We start from the raw sequence: 25,430 nt of genomic DNA, 5'->3' as shown, positions 1-25,430 counted from the left end.
CTGTGGGGCTACCTGAGGCTCAGAGTCTCTACGCTTGGCCTGGATGATGGAGACAGAAGCAGACACAGGCGCTTTGGGGGAAGAAGAGGCCAAACCTGGTGTCGAGGATGTCTTTGGGGACCAGGCTGTCCTCATGGCTTCGAAAGCATCATGGCTCTGATGAGGAGGAGTCGACAGACCTGAAGGAACCGCCAGCCCCTCCCGCACCGAGGCTGTGGGCTCCGAGCCGGAGGTAGGAGCCGAGCTCATTCGAGCTGAGACCCCGAGAGGAAGAGTTGGCACTGACAAGTCGGTGCGACTATCCTTCCCAGACCCGACAGGAGAGTGTCGGCCCTTAGAGTCCAGGGTCGGTGCCAAGGACGTCAGAGTAGATGGAACCGATGACACAGGCACAGGTCTTGGCTCCAAACTCTCCACGATCAGCAGATCGGCCCCCTCTGGCACCGAGGATCCGGTACGGCTCTGAGGAGGAGCAGTCAAATCTGAGATGGTAGCTTTCTGTTCCGATGCTGGGGTCACATCCGACAACAATTTAGCAAGGCCTAGTGCCCATAAGAGCTTATGCACCAATCAGTCCATATCCAAATCTGAGAGGCTGACAGAAGACCTAGAGGAGTGCACCGAAGGTGCAGACTGAAGGAGTGGAGATACAGGTCTCTCAGAGACTGGCTCCAAAACTGTGGGCCGGCTCCGAAATGAAGAGATCCTGAGCTCCAAGGGCTGTGGAGTAAAAGTCCCAGAATCCTCCACTTTCTTTGACTTCTTTGAGTCTTTAGATGTCTTGGAGTCTGCTAAGGATTTTGAAGATTTGGAGGACATGCTGGCCCCATCCTGGTCAGTCAAAGCTTCAGCAAAAGGATGCTTCAGCAAACCTTGATCCACAAGCTTCCTTTTCCTCTCTAAAAGAACCCTTGAAGAAAAGGAATGGCACATGCTGCAGGACTCCTGCAAATGCACCACACCTAAACAATACACACACTGAACGTGCCCATCAGTATGAGACATCTTTTGCCTGCAGTCTGGACATTTTTTGAATCCAGACTTTGGGTGGTCTTTTTCCTTAGACATATTAATAAAGAACTTTAGGCTTACCTCAATAAACAATTACACAGACTAAATACAGCCTAAAGGTTATATCACAAACTATACAGCTTAAAAGTTATGTCACAACTACCCTTAGGCTCAAGATAACACATCTAAATATCAAACACACTCTAACAATGGTCCGGAGAATATAGGTTGGGAGGGTGGCCTAATGGTTAAAGTGTTTGCCTTACAAGCACAAGGTGCAGGGTTTGCGTCTCACAAGGGATAATTGGCTAGGCTTAAAAATAGCTCGCAAGGGCAGTTAGCCTAGTACTAATCTATGAACCTATATATATATATATATATATATATATATATATATATATATAAAACTGCACACTATCTATTTATACTATCAATACAAAAACTATGGTAATAGAAAAACACACACTCTGAATAACTAGGACCAACACGAGGCCACTACAACTATACTAAATAATCAAGCACCAAGGGAATAAGTCTAAAATGAGACAACTACAGGAGCTAATATAAAACTAATCTAACTATAAATAGAAAAGAAGTAATGAAATAACTTGCAAAAAGTGATTTTTATATCATAAATGCTTGAGCGAACTGGAACCGCTGAGATCCGTGCCGTGACAAACTAGATCTGAGGTAATTCCAGCAGTGCATTATGGGATAAGAGGCTTGGTCTCGAGCTACTGGTAAACCTTGAGCTTTGCTAACGGCTGTGTCGGAGCCAATGGATCAGCTCCGAACCCATCAGTGAAGAATGAACGGCGAGATTGAACAACTTCACATTGTATGTTTTCTGAGGTGTAGGAATGTAAAATGTAGTAATCAATGGCATACTACAAGACTCAATCTGGCTACAATAAACATGGTTACAGAAGACGGTGAGGGCTGGTGCAACCTTTTTATTTGGAATATGTATGTATGCCTCAAAGTTATCTTGACCCTAGGTTTTTTAAATCGCAAGTTCAACCACTGGAAAGTGGATCTCAGTTTGTTACAAATGGGAAATTAATAAAGAAAGGATCTCTTGAATGACTGAACTCAGCCGAACAAATTAGAAATAAAATTGCCTCTAAAGGCTGACCAATAAAGTCAGGCAGATATCTCCAGACCATGATGGAAGGTTCCAGAGTGTTAAGTCCACAAACACACTATTTTCCTATACAGAAGTCACGAAATATAATATTAAGTATTTCTTCTGCTCCAACTTTTCCAGTAATTCTTCCAAGATGTTGCAGAGCCAAGCGGAGCTGCTCGGCTGCTACAACCAGGTCCACTGCTCTGTAATGATGATACTGCTCCAAGGCCTTCTCACAGTTCTGCAGGTGTAACCGATGCCGGGCCTGGGTGAGACTCGGAGAACCCATCAAGGGATCACCACACCTGACAGGAAACAAAAAGTGTCAGAATATATGCACAACCAACACTCTTTTCATGTAGACTACACCATTCTAACAAACTGTAACACAAATAAAGACCTACTGTTGAATAAAACATGATGTGCACATTAGATATCATTACATTTATTACACTGTACAAAGACATTTTTTTTTGTTATAAATCAGGCATGCTTTTTTGGCTCTCTCTGTTCCCTGACTAGTAAACATCAAGACAATGAAATCCATCCTGTCAGAGTAACATGTTACACCTCTAGTTCGTGCTGTACACTGTTGAGCAGAGTTCTTGTCCTGTGAGGGCAGAAACCCATCTCTTGCTGATGGTTCCAGAATGTGGGAAGCGCTTCCCTTGCAGATCAATTGCATGTATGATTTAAGGTTCTGAAGTAGAAGATGACTTTCATGCAGTCAATAAACAAGTCTTTATTATTTTTTTTTCTGTATAGTACTACTGATGACTGCATACAGGCTTTCTACACTTCCCACCAGTAAAAATGATTCGCTCTCTGAATTCTACCTAGGTAACGAGAACTGACTGACCTAATAACCATGTCTCTTCTCAAGCCACAGCTTACAGTACTGTGGGTGGACACTTTGGATTAGCACTTCAATGCTGTTCCAAGGGTTTAGCAAAATGATGATAACTCGTCAGTGTTATAACAAAGAGGTGCATTTACTATTAAAGCAGCATCACTGGCCATCCATAAGCTGCTGAACAATGTATAAGAAGTAACAATGTGCAGTGACTCTGAGCGCACACGCTGTACAGTGTGTAACAAGATTCTGAAGCAGAAATACTGACTTACAGGTACATATTTTAATTCACTAAGTCAGCACAAAGGAAATAAGATCAGTCGGGCTAACTTAGCACAATATGGCACTTTAATAATAATCTGCAGCTGTGCCCAGGGGTGGATAGGGTGGGGTTATGGCTAGGCCTAGGTGGGAAAAGAGACTGCTACTCTCAAGTTAATGTTATACTGGGACTCCTCAATCTCTACTTCACCTTGTTTCTTCAGATGGAGGAGGAGTACTGGGCACAGCAGGTGATAGGCAACATGACTTAATCTGCTTAAAACTAGCATTTACTAAATGTTCAATGTGTATTATTATCTTGGAGCTTTTCTCTCCGGGCCTCCGCTGAAAATGGACATGTATCCAGTCGGACTATCCCAGTCAACAAATGTAAAATAAAATAAAATAAATAAAGTAAATGACCACCTAAAACCATATGCTAAACAAGAGTTCTACTCCTCCTTGCTGCAAAACATAAAGATGTATCTACATTATCACAGCTTCTTCCAGAATTCAAAATAGCACATATTCAGAAAGAAAGCTTAACAGACAATTTTGCAAATTAATTATGTGGTGGTGGTGCTGCGGTAACGTTGTCACCTCACAGTAAGACGCTGTCCGGTTCGATTCTCAGCTAGAGCGTCTTCTGCGTGGAGATATGCGTGAATGGGCGTACCTTCGTTGAAGGTTGTGCATCAGGGCTGGTAACTCGGCATGTAAAATCGACTACCACTCATTAGCGGACTGGAGTTTCGCTGTGGCGACCCCTAACTGGGAAAAGCCGAAAGACACAAACAAAGTGAAGTAAGACTATTTATCATCTATCCATCCACAACCTCGTTTCCAATTTTTGTACATGAGGTTGGGATGTCACTTCAACGGTGACAATCATCTACAGGCAAGGTTCACACCACTGGGTGGCTAACTCTGCCACTGCTGTTCTTCGATACCACACATTTTCACTCACGCTCACACCTAAGGCCACCCAAACCCTATCTCTGCATCTCTGCACTCTTCGCATCCTCAAACCCTCTTGTTTCTCCAGATTCAGTTTTTAACATCACCCTACCACCACTCTACAGACAATAATCTGACCTACTTGTAATACACGTCAACCTCAGAAACATCCTTAGTAAAGTTCATGATTTCCATTCTGCCATTGCCCACTACTCCTCAGATATAGCTGTAATCAATGAAACTTGGCTCAAGCCCCATATACAAAACATAGAATGACTTCCTCCTGGCTATAGTATCATAAGAAAGGACAGATTGTCCAAATGTGGTGGTGGCACTGCTATTTATAGCCCTCTATTTGCCCCCTGCTAATAACCTCACACACATTAAAAACATCCTGGAATGGGCCTCCTCCTCTTTTTCTCAAGAAACTATTATACTTGATGACTTTAATCTTGATTGACTTACCTGCTCTTCTTCCTCTCCCACCAACTTTATTAACTTATTTGCCTTTTCTCAATTTATCACTCAGCCTACCCATATAGACAAGGTCTCCAACCAACATTCTATACTTGACCAGATTCTAACAAACAAATCCAACAATAGTTATGTCACTGGTTGTCTCCCAGACTCCCCAAGTGATCACCACCCAACATATCTTTTCAGTAAACATACTCATAGTATTACCAGTGTTACATTTCACTATGGACGTAAAAAGAAGCAGTTTTCTCCCCACCTTATTTAACACACTTTTAAAAGATTATGACTGACACCTCTAAAAACTCTTCAATTAGATCTTGCAGTACAGTATTTCAGTACCGCATTTCTGCAGGTACTTAACCTTGCTCCACTCAGGAAAGTTCATGCTAAATCTAAAAAAGTGCCATACTTATCCAAAGAAACTCTTCTCCTGCTTAAGCAAAGAGACGAAGCCTGGACTCTATCACAAAAACAAAAATAATACGAACTTTACCTCCTATCAGCAGCTCAGAAATTGATGCAAAAAACAAATTAGACAAGACAAAAAAACATACTTTCAAACTTGTCAACTGAGATACCAAAATAACCCCCAAAGATTCTGGCAATTAACTACCTTCTTAACCCAGGGAAACCCACCACGCCATCCCCTACAACAAACCACCATACAGACTGTATAGCTACCCAATTCAATACCCACTTTATTACCTCAATCACCACATTACTAAACAAAACAGAAAATTCACCAATCTCCATACCTCCTCCTCCTTGTCTCAACACTCCTCCTTTTTCTCTTAAACCAATCCAAACTAGTTGTATACAAAACCTACTAAGTAAAATAAAACCTGCTATTTTAGTTACCAGGTGAATTTCTAAAACTTTCTGCTTCATCCATCTCTGATCCTATATCAATACTTATTAAATGTCCCCCTTTTCTGGAAAGTATCCCTTGTCACACCCCTTCACAAAGGAGCATCATCCACAGATCTATCTAACTACAGACCTATAGCCATCCTTTGCCCACTAGCCAAAAATCTTAGAAAAATGCTTACATCAACAAAATTTAGACTGCCTCCTAAAAAAACAACCTTTTATCAGATTCCCAGCATGGCTTTCGCCCCAAACACAGTACTAATACTCCTCTATTAAGTTTCACCAATACCGTTATCTCCTCAAAAACAAAAAAAATACGTCTCTGCCACCTTCCTTGATATATCAAAGGCTTTTGACACTGTCTGTCATTAACTGCTTCTCAACAAACTTGCTACATTCAATTTTACCACTGAAACATTAGGCTGGTTTCATAGATATCTCTCTAATCATAAATGAGCTACCTTTTGCAGTAATAATCTCTCTCCCTTATTACTGTTGGTGTCCCACAAGGTTCTGTTCTTGGCCCACTTCTTTTCATCATTTTACTAATGATCTGTGCTTTGCAGCTAATCCTGTCTCTATCATTCAATATGCAGATGATTCTATTACTGCTCTAAACATCACAGTACTGCTTCAGAACAAACCCTGCTTAGGTCCCCTAAAGCTCACTCAATATCATTATTACTGGAGGACGTTAAACATTCCTTTCTTCTGACAGGTAATCTTCCTGTGCCTATTCTGCATTTTCCGCAACATACAGAGCTAGATCTGCATGACCTGAGCTCTCAATCCTCAGTGGGTCATTTTTTTCAGAATCTTTCTTTTGGCCATATAATGCACTGTGTGGAGTATTAAAACAATGAGAACATTTTCTTCTCTAAAAAGAAGAGTAACATAAATGTTGATCACAGAATTCCTACCGGTAATTCTTCATCCTCATTTTGAGTGTTCAAAGACTTATCCAAGCAGTTTTTCTCAGTCTGGCTTCCATGGCGGTAACTGTAAAGCAGGCAGATAAATACTACATAACTCCAAAAGATATTGAAGGAATTTTAATAACTGTATTTTTGATTCAAGTAGTTAGTCCTTTGCTTTCTTCTTCTGACAAAAACAGCTAACTTTTGTCATAAATCCAGATTCAAGGCTTTGGATACATTTTGTTAAGAAGACATACACTTCTCTGTTGCTTGCTGTGAGGGCCCTACATACCTGATCCATGAGCAGCACTTCCATGGATGACGTATTGCAGTACATGGCCCGTGTCTATTGCAACTGCCAAGAGTTAGGCATTAGCTTATTCTGCTTGCAAGCTGAGCTCTGTCATTATCCCATGCTCTTATGACTTTGTGGATGCCACCTTAGTAGCACTAGCCATTTCTGTTGCATGGCAGGCTTGTTTACTCACTATGCCCTTCAGTGACAAAACACAAGGTCCTTAATGCCTCTTAGGTCGGGCTTCTTTTGACCACTCATTTGAGAAATCTGGGCAGTATTTCTTACCCTACAGATTTCACTCCTACGTATCATGCATTCTTCCTACTTTTTACAATTTTGCAGACGCCTTCCTTTCTAATCTTTTCCTCCCCTTTCTATAACCAGGAACAGCAGATAACTTCATATCAGTCCTTTGAATGTTAGTCTTGTGATACATTAAGGCACATTAAATTATGATGCTGCACTTATCCTTGGCTATAATCTCTAATGAGAAGCAGATTATGTGCACGGTTTATACTGATGTCAGATTATGTGCAAAGTCTGTACTGAACATAGTGACCATCAAGATACTTTCATTCTTCAAGTCCTCTGTAACAGTGTCCCTAGTTGTCGTTTTCCTCTAGTGACCATTGATTAAGTGTTGATGGAAAAGTATTGCTACTGTTTTAATTAGTTTGGGCTGTGTCATAAATGTCCGTCTAGAACTTATGTATCAGTATCAGTCTGAACTTTATTGAGATGGCTGTTATCTGGAGTGTGACGACCGTGCATTGGCCCAGCAATCAAGGAGCCTCAATCCTCACCACTAACACCAGGGAGGTCGTCTCATAGAAGAGAAAAGGATAACTAATACACACAGTAAAGTACAATTTCCCTTAGGTGCACAAAGAGATCACAGTCAGTCTGGGGCTGGTTGCAACCCTTGCTCATCAGGTCCCCAAAAAGACTCCCCACTGGCACAGCTATAGGATCCAGCTTAACTCGGCAAGCTAAAACCTCCAGTACCCTCTCTGTCCAACCAGTGCTTCATGTCCCTGCCAAGTAGCTGACACAACACACACACACACACTTTGAGATAAGTATTTATACAACTTCACAGACACTCCTGGGAAAGGCTGACAAAGATTCTCCAACTGTGCCCATTTACCCAGTCTATACGGTAGCAATTACTGCCACCACCCAGTTAATATCAGCTACTAAAAGGCCCTTAAAAGGGCGTCCAATTATTACTGTGCAATATTATTATCCAATGGTAGTATGACTAACAGTCAAGGCTTATTTTAGAGTGGCCTGTTACAATAACCTCCATAAATATGCAATGTACTCTACAGCTTATCTCTACACAAATCTGCCACAGGTAGAAGGTTTTAAAAAATATTTAATAAACAATAAGTAAAACACAAGACAAAACTACTACACCACAGAATTATCTAAGAGTTCAGAGAGCACACAGAAACTTAAAATAATACAGTAGAACAGGTCTGATTTCAAAGAAAAATACCTAATTAATCCTTACTAGCTTTAACTATTCCTACAAGAAATTACAGTATTAAAACGTACATGTGAGCACAAGGCATAGTGCTTATAAGTTGAATATCCAGATCAAAATGCCTCCAGTCTCGTGTGAGAAATAGTATTTAAACATTACTAACAAACATGTTTGCTGGGTCCCTCCCCAAATTACATCATTTTTGACACTTAGGTTTTCCCAGGCAAAAAAACTGCCTTATTTAGCAATCTAACACCTGCATAGAAACTTACAACAATAGAAGACATTTCACATGTATATTCTAACAGAAACTAGAGCAATAAAGCACCTTCCACATCTAAATTTTGGTCATAAACTTTAGCCTTAAAACAATGGGCACAAAACCTTCATCCAGCCGCACTGGAGCCGAATTGTAAAACATTAAAGAGATTCATAAGATCGTTCAACTTAAAAAGACACATTAGCAATACTTGGCTTGGTTTTCCTTACAGCAGATGGCAATGTTGCAACAATCTTGAAGTTCACATTTTACAGTGTTTTCTTACATTTAAAAACATAAGCCTGTATTTTACATTTATTTATACAGTTGATAGAATTATGCGTCAAATTCTATTTGACTAGGCTGGCAGCCTTCACCCATTTCTCCCCAGTCGTCACATGGAGAATGAATTATCTAAATTCATATTATCTCTTCAGTGGGTAAGTATGGGAATTTCCTCTGCTGATGCTCCAAGACTTGCAAAGTTATAACTGTTTTAAGCCCCTATGCCTGCTGGGGTCTGTATTCTTCCTGTTGGAGTACATGATACCATTTTGTTTACTAAGAGTTCATGCTTAGCCCTTCAGCTTCCATTTTTGTTTTCTGCTGGTTCTGCAGTTTAAATCACTATACTGATGTATGTTGTTAAGTACCAAAACTGCATGCAACTTATGTATGTTCCTCAGATCACCACAAACCAAAGCCAACACAAAACCATGCTTGTGTTGTCTAGGAGAGGTCACATTGTCAAAAACATGGCAAGATAATATGAGCTTGAGGCCTTCATCACTTTGAACATGATAGCAGCTTTGTAGAGTGGCCAGCACAAGGCTAGGCTGCAGGGTCCTTCATTTCATTCAAGACCAGTGTTAGGCTGAAGTATCAAGAGATCACGCATCACTCAGAGCCTATATATGAACGTCCATCTATGAGTCAGCCATCTGGTCTTAATGTGGGTCAGTGCTTTCTCTACTAGTAAGAAATCTAGCTTACCCATATCAACAGATGAGTAAAGAGTGACAGGAAAGAAACATCTCTACCAGTCAACTTGGAAGGTTCTTTCTCAAGGTATTGTGCAGTTTTCCTGTTTTGTAGTATCCAGATACTGACCATGCTTGGATATCTCAAGCAGAACAAGTCCTTGAGCCCTGTAGAACAAAGATTTTGTGAATCTTCTTCTGTTTCACCAGCTGTAGTAGATAGCTCCAGTAGGTACTGTGTCACCAAATGGCCACTTAGGGCTGGTAAACATGTCAGGTATGCAAATACTTTAATAATTTTATTTTGCTGTCTTTTATTGGAAAATGTTCAAGAGTGATGTTTATACAATTAAGTTAACTAGCTTATTAGCCAAAAAAAAGTCAGGTATACATATAACATCAAACAGTGGCATCCCAGTAAATGGTATCTTGTTGACATATTAAAAAATGACTCATTTAGCATGTGGTAGTTATTTGCTGACTACTGAAAGGATTCATTTACATCGACACATTAACAGTGTTTACATCGACACATTAAACTTTAAAAACTGTGTCGAGTTTAAACTGTAAACTGTAAGTTTAAACAGCGAATAATTTTTTACACCCAGTGCCTTGACGACATCTTTATCCTTTTGGATGGTGACAAAACTGTTAGTGACCTATTGGTCGACTACTTTAACAACTCAACACAGTTTTTAAAGTTTACATCCACATTCAACACAGAGACCATAGCATATCTCGATATCTCTTTGGCTAAAGACTACTCTATCCACAAGTTTATTGCCAGCATTCATAGAAAAAGTACATATTCCAACTCTTTTTTTACATTTCTCCAGCTGTCATCCATCCCATCAGAAGCGGGCAGTAGTAACGGGTCAGCTGGTCAGGGCAGCCCGCATTACTACTCTTGATAAGGATTTTCATGCTGAATGTGCACACCTGAGGAATATGTTCCTTCACCGTGGTTACCCAGGCGATATGGTGGATGACTTGATTGAGGAAGTCTTGAATAAACGTTTGAGATGGTTTTATAAACCAATTTTGGATAGTGAGCACATTCAGCATGAAGATGAAGAGGTTACACTTTCTGAACTGGTGAATGATTGCATTCCTGCTCCTGAGCTTAAAACACAAGGTGCCACTTTTATCACAACATACAATCTCAACAGTAGAGACTGTTTCCAGATTTTATGTAAGAACTGGGCAATTTTTAAGAGTGACAACAGCGTGTTTCAGAGGGTAGGTGACCACCCTATTGTTGTTTACAAGACAGCTAAAAACCTAAAGGCCCTTTATGAACAACGTCCTCTTATACGTAGTAAAATTATGGGTATGTATAAATGCCAATCCTGTAAATATTGTCAATATATCATCGAGTCTAATAGATTCAAGATTAATGACCACCAATACACCTTAAATTTTAGAGTGAATTGCAATTCGAGAATGGTAGTTTAACTAGCTCAGGGCCAGGCCTGTTTAGCCTTTTATATTGGAAAAACAGAGAGACGTCTTCGAGATCGTTTATATGAACATATTTACGCCATAAGAAAAAAAAAACTTGACAATGCTTTGGCTAAGCATATTCTTTCCCATCCTGATCATAGTTGTAAATTTATGGTGATTGACCAAGTTTTTCAGAGTCCCCGTGGTGGTCCGACTGCCCTAAAGTTAGAAGAACTTGAATTGGTCTGGCAAATCAGACTAAATGCTTATAATGTGCCTGGCTTGAATGAGGGCTGTTCAATCAGCAGTATACGTAAGTTAAAGAGTCTTACTAGATGACTGTCTTTACGTACTATTATTTCAATTTAGGTACCAGTATTTATTGTGCCTTTAGGCTCTTTGTTTTACTTAGAGAACTTTAATTAATTTCAGCACAACGAAGAAAAGATAAAAACCACAATTAAATCAAGCGCTTTCACCCAGGCTCTCCCAGGCTTTTTCAAGACAAATTACAAGCCATGTCTTTTGTTCTTTTATACAAAAATATTTTGAATAATCATGTGATCAATCAAACATTTAATTGATCTATTATCACAATTAATTAACTCTTTGTTGACAAAGAAGTATATACTTTTTAGGTTACTTTTTTAAAGATATATATTGTGTATTAATCATGTTAAATACCTGAACCAAAAGCTGCTGTTAGAATACAATTCTTAATCTCAATGTAAACTTGTTAAGCTAAAATTGAATTCTGTATATGAATGCTTAAAAAAACTTTAAATTATTAAGATGTTAGCATTATAATGTGCTAAAGCTGCCCTCAAATTATTGCATTGCAGTAAAAACTCATTGTATAACAGATGTGCAGACCATTTAAAATATAATAATACATACAACTGATGTAAAGTAGTTTAAAAATAAATATAAATAGATTAAATAATTAAGTTATTTTAAAATACATTAACCTAGAAAACCTTGCCTCTACAACCATATTGAAATACATGCACACTAATTGTAATGAAAGTGCACTAGTTGAAAAGATTGTGGAAAATTATTGGCCAATTTTGACATCTAACGAAGAGTTTAAAGAAATATTAGGGAACAAACCTCATTTTATCAAGAGAAGGAATATGAATCTAAAAGACTGCTTTGAGGCTAACCTGTTAGGGAAAGAGAATGATGGACAATCCAGGTGTGGTATGTTTAAATGTAAGGCCTGCAGGCAGTGTCCTTATATTATAAACACAAAAGGTTTATACCTTAAATCAAGGAAAAGATTTGTTGGATCATAATTGTAAAACAAAAGGGGTAGTTTATTTAGGAATTTGCCAACATTGTTGGAGTTTCTATGTAGGCAAAACCGAAAGGACACTAGCCAAAAGGATTTACGAACACCTATATGAAATAAGTAAGCAAAAGGAAACAAATGAATTTTATAAGCACTCTCTAAGATGTGGACAGATGGACCTCAGATTCTTAGTGTTGGAACAAGTGAAAAGTAACCCAAGAGGGGGGGATTGGGAATCTTCCCTAGAATACAAAGAACTTATTTGGCAGTTAACATTGGATGCCTCAAGACCCCCTGGCTTGAATGACGCTATAAGTCTGAGTAGCGCACTTAAACACAGAAGGGCAAAATTATAATATATGCTTACTAAAGTATTACATATATATACAAAAATGTTTTTAGGCAGCTATTTTTAACATAACAATTTTTTAATATAACAATTTTTTGCACTTTTTGTACATATTCTTCTCACACAATCAGTTTAAAAGGAAAAGTGAGGCTATGGTAGTAAACATTATGATACCCTACTTACATAAACCTGTCACAAGACGCTGACATTTTAATTTCAATTTCTACTTCTTCACAGCTGGACTTGCACATGAATCACTTCTAACATGTATTTTCTAATATGTATTTTTTATAGGTATTTTAACATGTATTTCAATATGGTTGTAGAGTCAAGGTTTTTTAGGTTAATGTATTTTAAAATAACTTAATTATTTAATCTATTTATATTTATTTTTAAACTACTTTACATCAGTTGTATTATTATATTTTAAATGGTCTGCACATCTGTTGTACAATGAGTTTTTACTGCAATGCAATAATTTGAGGGCAGCTTTAGCACATTATAATGCTAACATCTTAATAATTTAAAGGTTTTTTAAGCATTCATATACAGAATTCAATTTTAGCTTAACAAGTTTACATTGAGATTAAGAATTGTATTCTAACAGCAGCTTTTGGTTCAGGTATTTAACATGATTAATACACAATATATATCTTTAAAAAAGTAACCTAAAAAGTATATACTTCTTTGTCAACAAAGAGTTAATTAATTGTGATAATAGATCAATTAAATGTTTGATTGATCACATGATTATTCAAAATATCTTTGTATAAAAGAACAAAAGACATGGCTTGTAATTCGTCTTGAAAAAGCCTGGGAGAGCCTGGGTGAAAGCGCTTGATTTAATTGTGGTTTTTATCTTTTCTTCGTTGTGCTGAAATTAATTAAAGTTCTTTAAGTAAAACAAAGAGCCTGAATTTCGTGGATTTTACAGTTGGTTACCAGTTGGTTTTTGTGGTGCTTTGCGCTTGAACTTTATTCATTTATTGTGCCTTTACTTAGGTCAGTGTGAGCGTTATCTTTACAGGTCATTATTTTTTTTTTTTTTACTATTTTTAATGTCAGCAGTTTGTACAATGTGGATATACTTAACACCTATGAGGACCTTTAGCGGTGTTTTGAAAAATGGTTTTAAATGTGTATCTGTTCCTTTTAGAACCTTATTGTATAATTGGGTCACTAATTGATGTAGTATTTATAGTACACGTGTATATGGTTTTATTAGTCTGAAGAAGTTTGTACATTGAATCAAATGAAAAGCTCTTAATAAAACTAAGGATCTGCACTTTTTTGGGTGTGTGCTGTTTGCTTGTCTCAGTCCCTACTTTTTGGAATTACCAGTTTGTTTTTGCCTGTTTTTGAGTTCAAGTTTGTATTTAAGGTACTAACCTCACAGACACAAGGTACAAAGTTTGATTAACATCTTTGAGGGAAATTGGCTAGGATTAAAATGGTTCACAAGGGAGGCTAGACTAGTACTTACCTATGAATCTTATGTAGGGTCTGTAGTGTACTGGTTTAAATAGCTTCTCTGCACCTCCCCCCTCAGACAGAATTGGCGACTACGCTGTAAAACTGCATTGATTCAGCCGTACCCGATAGGACCAAAGCAAGCTTCTCAAGGAAGAGCAAACCTGCCTGGTGGACAACTGCCATTAATAGGCTTTACAATAAGAGGAAGACATTTCTATCTAAGAGTAAGAGGGAGGGAGCCCTAAACTGGAAACATTCCCTCACAGGTTAAACAAATGAAACAGACTTCTTGTGAAGTCCTCCAAAGCAAACTATGAATCCAAATTAGCTTCCTCAACTAAAGACAACCATAAGGTGTTCCTTAGTTACACCGGTAACATAAGAGGAAAGGCCCAGATTTGTGTCGAACTGGTAGTTAATAATATCACATATAATGAGCCTGCGGACATAACTAACCTACTGGCTGACAGGTTCTGTGAAAACTTCACTCCTCTGTCCTCACCACACATACCACATGGCATCCCTGCCACCTGTCCCCTACCTTGTATCTCTAAAGAAGAGATTGTTAATGCCTTCTCTAAGGCCAGGAACACAGCATCTATGGGACCTGATAACATCCCAGGCTGCGTCTTACATGGGCTCCAACAAGCATTAGCATCACTGAGTAGTCTTTTCAATCATAGCCTAACCACCGGCTTCATTCTAACTGAATGGAAAATGTCGACTGTTATTCCCTTTCACAAGGATGGTGCTTCCACTGACCCTGGGAACTATAGACCTATTAGCCTGACTAGCCTTATCTGCAAGGCCATGGAGTGAATCATGATGGACCTTATCAACAAAGATATAGGTAATTACCAAACACTTGACCCTACTTAGTTTGGATTTGTCAAAGGGACACATCATGCCTGTTACACCTGGAGGACTTGTTTGAGACAGTCACCAAGGCTCTGGACGAGGGGAAATCTGTGCCATACAGCCTACCCAGACTAGACCAAGGCATTTGACACTATCCCCCACTCAGACATCACTGACAAACTCACCCAGCTAGGTATCAACCTTTATATCATTAGATGTAGAAAGAAAACCTGCTGCTGCCACCCAAGCTGAAGTAAAATGGTTGAGATTGTTAAAATTAGTTCCTTTATTAACAAAAATAAAATGTAATCCTGCTGCTGCTGTCTGGATAAGCGCTTTTGGTTGTTGAACCTTTATCAAATCCTAAAGAAAAAAGCAGCTTCCTTTCATTTAAAAAGAGCTTCCTGCAGCTCATTCATTCAATCAACCAATACAGTTTTGGTGTATGGACACACCTCTCATTCAGAGTGCATGTTCTATTTACTTAGTGGTAACTAAAAGCTTGAAGTTTTTAAAGTGAAATAATACAGAATTAATGCATGTCCATTATTTTTTTAGGTTCATAGGTTTATACTAGGCTATCTGCCCTAAGGCATTTATAAGCCTAGCCCAAAGTTTTGTGGCTTACGCCACCCCTTATATGAAAAAATACTGTGCCCATTAGTTTGTTATGCCTCTGTCCAGCAGTGACACAGAGATGATTCCCGGGGTAAACCTACGATCTCCCATCCACAGGTCAAGATTTCTCTTGAACAGAGCCAGCGAGGTGCTCTGCCTCACATGGACCGGGATTTTATTCCACAGCATAGGGAGTCTCTGAGTGATAGAGCTATCCCTCCAGCACGTCCTATTTATATCCGTGCTACGGTTTAAGTCACTTGCTCTAGTGGTTTTGGTGGATTTGGATTTTTTGAGGTGGAGCATGTCCATTAATTCCGGGTTGGACATGGCCGTGTATGTCAGGCACATGTCACCTCTGAGCAGACGGTATGTGACTGAATAGAGCTGGAGTTTCTTCAATCTGGCAGCATATGACAGATTTTGGAGTCCCTTTATCCTTTTGGTGAGGAACTTTTGGGGTCTCTCCAATTGCTGCAGATGTCGGGTGAGATACATCCCGAATGGGGCATTGTACTCGATCATTGGTCTGATAAGTGAAGAGTACAGGGGAACAATGACCTCACTAGATCTGGATGTGAATCCCTTCATGATCAGGTGGGCAATGTAGAAGGTCTTTCTAACCACTTTAGCTACGTGAGTGTCAAAAGAAAGGCCACTGTCAACCTGGGTCCCCAGGTCCCTGATAACCTCTTCTGTGCTTAGTGGATTGCCACCTATATGGTAGCTTGGGGTTACCTTGTTTTTCCCGAAGGGTATGACTATACATTTTTTGGCGTTTAACTTCAGGCCATGGCTCTGGCACCAGCTATCTCTTTCCGTGAGTCCCTTCTGAAGGATATCCGTGTCCGATGCACTTTCCACTATGGCGCCCAGTTTGCAGTCGTCTGCAAACTTTGTCAGCCAAAGTCCTCCCATGTTGGCCTGTACTTCTGAGAAGTAGATGCCGAACAATAGGGGGCCAAGGACCGAGCGCTGTGGGACACCACTTGTGACCGGCTTGGAGTCTGACATAGTGCCAGCAACTCTAACCCTGTGGGTTCTGTCCTTAAGCCAGTTTGCAACCCATCTTGTGACATATGGGTTTACATTTAAGCTGGTAAGTTTTTCTACAATACCCGAGTGAGGTATTGTGTCGAAAGCCTTTGCAAGGTCAAGGTAGGCTGTATGGACTGCCTTTCCCTCATCAATGGCCTTGGTGACTGTTTCGAAGAAGTCGACCAAGTTCAAAAGGCATGATCTGCCCTTGACGAAGACAAACTGGGTCGGGTCCAATGTCTGCAAGTCCCCTATATCTTTGTTTATGAGCTCCATTATGATCCTCTCCATAGCTTTGCAGACTAGACTTGTTAAGCTTATGGGGTGGTAATTACCAGGGTCTGTAGAGGCACCGCCTTTGTGGAGTGGGACCACAGTTGCCGTACGCCACTCCTTGGGCACGCATCCTGTGGTAAGGCTGAGATTAAACAGCTGCCTTATGTGCAGGTTTAATTCCTCATTTAGCTCGTGTAGCACACAGCCGGGGACACCATCCGGTCCCATTGATGCCGTGTTTTAGCTTTAGAGAGAGCAGCTTTCACCTGCGCATTTGAGATGTCTGGGAGGCTACACTCCGCTGGGATAGTTATCTCTCCTTTGGGGAGAGGGGTGAAGTTTGCACTGAACCTGTCTGCCAGTATGTTGGCAATGTCTGTGGGTTCAGTGATTTTTGTATCATTTTGGACTAATTCTGAGCATATCTGGGAGTTTCCACCCAGGTTCCTAACATAGCTGAAAAAGGCCTTATGATTGTCCTTTGAATCCATGGCAATTTTTCTCTCAAAATTGGCCTTAGTTGATTTTATGAGTGCTCGTATTTTTTACTAATAATGATCAGGGGTGACTTCCCTTTTATGGATTTTGTTCTATCATGTAATAGCTTTCTCCTCTTATTGTAAAGTTTGTTAATGGCTGGGGTCCACCAGACTGGACGTTTGCCCTTTGTGGAAAGAGTCTTGGTTTTATTTGGGATTGCCTGATCCATGCAGTCCTGGAGGTGTTCATAGAAGGCATTTGTAAGGGCTTCCGCAGCTTGGGTTGTGGTTTCCACTGGCTCAGGGGCCTTGAAGGATACCACACCAGTCTTGAGTAGTGTGAAGTTTGCTTTAGAGAAGTTCTTCACTGTGGTCTTTTTTGTTTGGGGTGGGGGCGGGATGTGGATTTCTAGTGAGATTAGTTTATGATCAGATCTCACCAATGAGGGATATACTTCCGGTGTGGAGCATTTTGTCCCCATGTTTGTGATAATGAGATCTAGTATATTTTCTCCTCTCGTGGGAATAGTGACTAGCTGTTCCATGGCATTTGAATTTATGAACTCCAGGAACCATTGGGCTAGAAAGTTAGGGCTTGAGTAATGTTCCCAGTCTATATTCGGGTAGTTGAAGTCACCCAATATGATGGTGTTTGGAGATACATTTATACCCTCCAGTGTCTTCAGGAAGGCTGTGTGGGGTTCCTGAGTTTGAGAGGGTGGCCTGTAGCATGCTACAATTTGTAGAGCAGTTTTGCCTATGGTTAGTTGCACCTGGATGGTTTCCGAAGCTTCGTGCATTGCCACCAACCTGGAGGTGTGGGTATCCTTTATGAATATGGATACACCCTCTCCTTTTGTGGTGTGGTCCGGGTTTTGGGGCCAGAACGCATGATATGAGGTAAAACCTAATAGTGCCGAGGTGCTCTCAGGAGCCTTGAACCAGGTTTCAGTTACAGCACAGACATCGTTGTTCTCCATACTGAGAAGGGCCTCGAGTGCGTGCATTTTGAGATTTAGACTTCTGGCATTGAGCAGCATTACCCTCAGTTTCTTCCCATTTTTGTTTTCTAGGGTGGTAGGTTTAGAATTTGAGCCTTGCCTAAAAAGGCACTATGGGGGTGGCAAGAGCCTTAGCCAATATCCGTAATCCCAGGGGTGACAGGTGCAAGCCATCCCTTGCGAAGCAGCGTGGCTTGTCAAGCATGTCATCCCAGGCAGACAGACACTGGATCCCCTTTGAATGACACCAGACATTAAGCCAATTGTTAAAGCTGATCATCTTGTCTCTATATTGTGGCATCATTCTTGGTGAAGGAAGGATACTGCTCAGGGTCAGGGTCATACCTGCCTGGGCTACGTAATCAGAGAGCTCCTCTATGTCTCTTTTCATGTAGTCCAGGGAGGTGCGTCTCAGGTCGCCCTTCCTTTCAAGATGGGTTTGATTGGTTGGTTGATTGAATGAATGAGCTGCAGGAAGCAATCTATCAAAGAATATCAAAGAAGGATGTCAATAAAATAATAGTGAATGTGAATGATGGCATCTATGAAAAGCTAATGAACAGAGCTATCATGAAAGAATTATATGATTATTTTTACACACAGCATCTGAAGATACCTGACATCAATGGATTACCCAAGGTCCACAAGAATTTGATGGATCCACCTTTAAGGCCAAATGTCAATGGAGAAGGATGGGTGACTGAACCCATTTCTATATATGTGGAAGAAAAATTAAAGAGATTACTACCACATGCAAGAACAGTTGTGAAAGATTCTGAAGGTTTTTTAAAATGTCTTTATGAAAGCATAACAAAGAGGAAAACTTACGAAGGTATTATAATGGCAACTCTGGATGTGACTAGCCTGTTTACATCAATACCAAACGAATATGGAATAGAAGCAGTTAGACAATTTGGACTTAAATATAAGACCAATGACAATATAAACTTGATATGTAGTCTTTTAGATGGAATACTGTCTAACAATATCTTTGTGTATGGGCATGACTATTATTGGCAGAAATCTGGAGTGGCCATGGGAACCCCATGCGCCAACAATTATGCCAACATAGTGTTGGCACAATGGGAGTCAGAATGGTGCTTGGATACCCTCAATAGCTGGAATAACACCATAGTTGTATACAAACGTTTTGTTGATGACATCTTTATTTTATGGGAAGGCGATGAACACTCTCTCAGAAGTTTTGATTCTTTTCTGGGCAACACCACATCTTTTTTAAGATTTGAATTGAATTTTTCTGATACTATTATCAATTTCCTTGATATACAACTGACATTGGATCATGTATATGGGATAGATACATCTATGCACAGGAAATCAACATGGCGTAATCACATGCTCCATAGGACCAGTATGTACCCAAAGCATATTTTTAAAAATATAGCAGAGAATCAAGTGAAACGTATATCAAAACTATGCACTAAAGATGACGTTTTTGAAAAAGAAAAGGAAAGGCTTATTGATAACTTCATGGAAGGAGGATATAATAAAGATAAAGTCATAAAAAGCATGACTAGAACATCAGACTTACGAACTGGCAAAGGAAGACCATATTTTTCCCGCTGGTTGAGTAAGGAAGAAGATGAGAAGAATAAGAAGGAAATAAGACGAGACTTTGTCTTCCATAGAGCAGTGAAGATGCATTCATACTAGAGACCGTAACAAAGAACTGGTCTGTTCTGACTTCAGATGAGAACCTTAGGAGCATTGTAGGGGAGACACCCAGTTTCTCCTTCAAGAACAGGAAAAATTTGAAAAGGCTCTTATGCCATGGGAATCGTTGAAACTTGGACACAGAACATTCGCCCACGAATAAAGTAGGCATCTACAAATGTGTTTTGCAAAGCATGTCAACATATTAAAACGGATAACTTATTTATACATCTAATATCTAAGAAGGAATACATGTTCAAAGGGTTTGTAAATTGCAGGAGCAAAAATGTGATCTATATTGCTCAGTGCCAATGCTGCCCAGCCTTCTATGTGGGGAAAACAAATAGAATGTTCAAGGAGCGTATCCTGAGACATTGTCAGGACATTAGAAATCAAGTAAATACGAATGCTCTATATGGTCATATTAAAGCTAATGGAGACCACATTTTAGATTTATGGTTGTAAGCAGGCTAGTAGAAACAATACAAGGAGGGGATCTGGCAAACTATATCGAAACTGAGGAAACAAAATGGATTATGAATTTTAGAGCGGACCAGAAACCTAGATTAAATGAAATTGTACCACTCAAACCCATCTTGAAAGGAAGGGCTCTAAAGAAATAAAGTTCATGCATTAATCCTGTATTATTTCACTTTAAAACCTCCAAGCTTTTAGTTACCACTAAGTAAATAGAACATGCACTCTGAATGAGAGGTGTGTTCATACACCAAAACTTTATTGGTTGACTGAATGAATGAGCTGCAGGAAGCTCTTTTTAAATGAAAGGAAGCTGCTTTTTTCTTTAGGATTTGATAAAGGTTTAACAACCAAAAGCGCTTATCCAGACAGCAGCAGCAGGATTATGTTTTATTTTCGTTAATAAAGGAACTGATTTTAACACTCTCAACCATTTTACTTTGGCTTGGCTGGCAGCAACAGGTTTGCTTTCTACATTTACTTGGTTTCCACGTGCACTGCCTTTGGTGGTGAGCTCAGTGGTTTGCTTTCTACATTTACTTGGTTTCCACACGTACTGCCTTTGGTGGTGAGCTCAGTGGTTTGCTTTCTACATTTACTTGGTTTCCACGCGTACTGCCTTTGGTGGTGAGCTCAGTGGTTTGCTTTCTACATTTACTTGGTTTCCACATGTACTGCCTTTGGTGGTGAGCTCAGTGGTTTGCTTTCTACATTTACTTGGTTTCCACGTGTACTGCCTTTGGTGGTGAGCTCAGTGGTTTGCTTTCTACATTTACTTGGTTTCCATGTGTACTGCCTTTGGTGGTGAGCTCAGTGGTTTGCTTTCTACATTTACTTGGTTTCCACGCGTACTGCCTTTGGTGGTGAGCTCAGTGGTTTGCTTTCTACATTTACTTGGTTTCCACATGTACTGCCTTTGGTGGTGAGCTCAGTGGTTTGCTTTCTACATTTACTTGGTTTCCACGCGTACTGCCTTTGGTGGTGAGCTCAGTGGTTTGCTTTCTACATTTACTTGGTTTCCACGCGTACTGCCTTTGGTGGTGAGCTCACTGGTTTGCTTTCTACATTTACTTGGTTTCCACGCGTACTGCCTTTGGTGGTAAGCTCAGTGGTTTGCTTTCTACATTTACTTGGTTTCCACGTGTACTGCCTTTGGTGGTGAGCTCAGTGGTTTGCTTTCTACATTTACTTGGTTTCCACGCGTACTGCCTTTGGTGGTGAGCTCAGTGGTTTGCTTTCTACATTTACTTGGTTTCCACACGTACTGCCTTTGGTGGTGAGCTCAGTGAATCTTTTTGTTTCTGTATCATTAGATGGGTTGCTAAATGGCTTACTGATAAAACCCATATAGTCAAAATAGGGGATTCCACCTCCAACAGATCTGTAACCAGGGGTGTTCTGCATGGATCAGTCCTAGGACCCCAACTGTTTGGAATCTATTTCTCTAAAGGACAAGCAAAAACTAAAGGTCTGCACCTGACAAAGTTTGCTGATGACTGCAAACTGGGTGCGGTCATAGAATCTCCAAACGATGTCAACATCCTACAAGAGGGTCTTACACAAACAAATGATTGATGCCAAAGTCATGTTCTTAAACTCAATACAAAAAAATGTATCATCATCCCTTTTGGTAACGGCGATGTTCCTGCTAATTACAACATTAATAGCAACACTTTAAGTATGCACTCAGTGATGAGAGACCTGAGCACTCAGGTTGACAGCAACCTCACCTTTGACTGCCATGCCTCTACAGTGGTAAGAAGGCCATTCTATATTGCTCATCTCATAAGTAAGGGCATTGCCTCCAGAAAAAAAGAAGTTATAATCTTCCTGGGCTCTTCCCTCATCAGGCCAATAATTAAGTACAATGTCCCTTTTCGTTTGTACCTTTCCAAGCATCTGCAGCAATTGGAGAGACCACAAAGATTACTCACAAGGAAAATTCTATGTCTTCAGCATCTGTTCTATGTGGATCATCTGAAATCACTGACACTTTATTCTGTTGCATACAGACTACTCAGTGGTGATCACTGCCTTGTATACAAGGCAATCTCTGACCCTGCTTTACTGGAAATTCTGCATCTTCGTAAGTCAAATGGTACATGGGTTACTTACTAAGCCAAGAACCCTAGAGGGTCTTTTAAAGCATAGCCATAGTTCCCCAAGGTGAGCATCAAGCCCTGTATCCTGTGTCTGTAAGGTAAACATCTTAACCATTATGCCAAACCCAACAGTAGGCCTTCTTTGTGTGACACAGACATCATCATTGGGTCATAGGAAGTTTCTAGGTTAATGGCCCTAGGGCCCTTATTTCCACGATTAGCACCTATTGCCCCTATGCAACAGGGACACAGGTGGAATCCCCCGGGGAGAATTTACGGTTACACATCCAATTGTCCAGATTGCATTTGAAGAGGGCCAGTGAGGTGCTCTAATATACATGAAGTAGGAGTCTGTTCCAAAGGTGTGGTAACTTCTGGGAGACCAATCTGTCCCTCAAGCAGGTTGTATTAATGTCACATAAGAGGTTAAGGTCTTTAAAGCGAGTACCTATAAACCTACAAAAGGGTAATGCAGAGAAGTGATAATGTGATCCAGATACACAAAATCTTAGAATCTCCTGAAAATGCATGCTATAGGGATGTAATGCTTTGTATCTTTGAAGTTTAAGGTTAACATGACACTATGGCTTGGGAACAGAATGCTGTTTGAAATGTCAACATTTTGAATTCTGGAATCTTTTTAAAAAGACTGAGAAAGGACAGATCCAACACTAGTCTCCAAGAGTGCTCCTTTTTTTGGAATAAGACGCATGCTGGAGAAAAAGCCTTTCCCTATTTGTTATGCACGACCATGCTCTATGACTCCTTCTAACGTGTTAGACCACTTGTGGTGACAACTCTGAGTGGGAGGGTGGGAAGTGCCAAATGAAAGGAGGGAACTTTTGAGGCCATTGCCAATTGCAACCATCTGAGATCACCTTCAAAACCCACTTGTCTAAGACAATCGGTTTCCTAAATGGATCATGGAGGGTCAGATTCTGAGAGAGGAGAAGGGACGCCAGGGCAGGAGGGGGTGGAGAAGTGAATGGATTTCTGGTACAGTCATTCTGAAGAGGATATCTGGTCTTTTTTGAAAAAAACCTTGCTTTGTGGTATTGATATTGGTCCCCTCCTGCCATATCTTCTTAGTTATCCATCTGTTAGCAAGAGGCACCGGTTGTTTGTTCTTTTAGAGACAGTAGAAAGTGTGGAAGGAAATAACCTGGAGACTTGAAAAATCCTAGAAACTCTGCATTAATTTATCCCTCTCATCTCACTGCTTGAGAACCCGTGCAGCAGAAGGCCCAAATAAAACCTCCCTGTTCATGGGGGAGTTCAAAACTTCTGACTTTAACACATATTAAAAAGGTTTATCTGGGTACATAATCACATGTTAAAACTGCGTCAGAAGCAGAAGCCCTGGGAACAATATCGCCACAATCATACACATTTTTTAAAGCATGTTTAGACACTTGAGATATATTATACACAATCTGATTCAAATAAAAACTACCTTCAGGAAGCTAAGAACCAGAAAACCCTCTCAAACTACTGGCACATTTCAGCATAAACTTCATCATATAGCCCTAGTGTTTATGAATTCCAAAGGCTAAAGCAGTGGGGAAAAAAAGTCTCTTACCCAATCTGTCCAACAGCTTGCCCTCTTTAACCCTAGGAACTGTGTTAGGGGTTGTGACAAGCCTGTTTGAAGAAGCAGCAACAGGAGAAACTGCTCCTGGATCTGCTCTAAAATGAGAAAATAGATATTCACTAGTTAAAAAGACTTTATACAGCTTACATACCTTTTTGGTACTGCTGGCTGAGAATCAGAAGAGTTGCAGGCACCACTGGATACATCCTCCAAAGCTGGCGAAATAGGAGGAGTGGGTGAAATATTTGGGGTTTCTTGCTCTAACTAAATCATGGTACCTGCCCAATTCAGGGGGGCATCCACTGGTTCCCATGAAAAGAAATCCTTTATTCTAGAGAGTCACAGAAAATGAGTTGGTCTACATCTGTACAGATTTAGGCTTACTGTCTCAGATGGAATTTCTCTTTAGGGGTTCTATGATTGTGCCTAGTTTGCAATCTTCTGAAAACATGATCAGCCAGAGGCCCCCGATGTTGGCCTTGACTTCAGAGAAGTAGATGCCAAAAAGGAGTTGCCCCATCACGAAACCTTGAGGTACTATGCTAGTGACCGTCTTCCCTGTGGAGGAAGCTTCTCCTATCCTGACTTCTTTGTTCCTGTCTGTGAGCTAGTTGGCTATCCAGCAGGTGACACATGGGGTTACACCTAATTTTGTGAGTTTGTTTGCAATATGCAAATGGGATGTTGTGCCAAATGCTTTGGCCAGGTAAAGGAAAGCAGTGTGCACTATACTGCCCTCATCAGTTGCTTTTTGTCCTCCTTTAAGAAATCCACCAGGTCGAGTAGGCATGAACTGCCCTAGTCCAGATTCTGCTGAATTTGAGAACTGTTAAGCATTCTTTCTCTTATACTCCACTAGTAATCATTACAAAATCAAACTAGCTTTTAAAAACCACAGCAGGTGGTCAGAAAGAGGTGTACTTTCCTATTTTTCAGAATGAAAGTTTTGATGTACTATATACTTAGTAATAAGAAATACTGATACAGGCTTAGTTCCTTTATTTATTACCATATGCACCCTTAACTATGTCTAACTTCATGAAGACATCAGTAAATCTAGGAATAGAAAGGCTAAATCTGAGGCAAAACCAATAGCACCATGCCTAAATCATAGCAGCTGAGAGGTATACTTTCTCCTTTGTCTGACTGTATCATTAAAGTTAGCACACATGTTGTAGGCTAACAACCAGTGCTTTCCCCCATACAGTAGATAGAAGTGATGTGGATGTTTTTGGAATGGCTGGTATCTCAACAGCACA

The 25,430-nt window shown here is 40.2% G+C and overlaps 1 protein-coding gene across 1 annotated transcript in view; it reads right to left on the bottom strand.

The window, feature by feature from the left end:
- Positions 1–1,949: 1,949 nt before the first annotated feature.
- Positions 1,950–25,430, bottom strand: part of GTPBP3 (GTP binding protein 3, mitochondrial) — a 466,262-nt gene continuing 442,781 nt past the window's right edge. The window contains exon 9 of the mRNA XM_044090661.1: positions 1,950–2,445. Coding sequence (XP_043946596.1) covers positions 2,214–2,445 — 232 coding nt within the window. The 3' untranslated portion in view covers positions 1,950–2,213. The remainder of the gene's footprint in view (positions 2,446–25,430) is intronic.

This window comes from Protopterus annectens, chromosome 13.part0 (genome assembly GCF_019279795.1).
Source record: "Protopterus annectens isolate FY-2018-M chromosome 13.part0, PAN1.0, whole genome shotgun sequence".
Taxonomy (NCBI): domain Eukaryota; kingdom Metazoa; phylum Chordata; order Ceratodontiformes; family Protopteridae; genus Protopterus; species Protopterus annectens.
The sequence above is the reverse complement of the archived record's forward strand: the minus strand, read 5'-3'. Positions and strand labels throughout refer to the sequence as shown.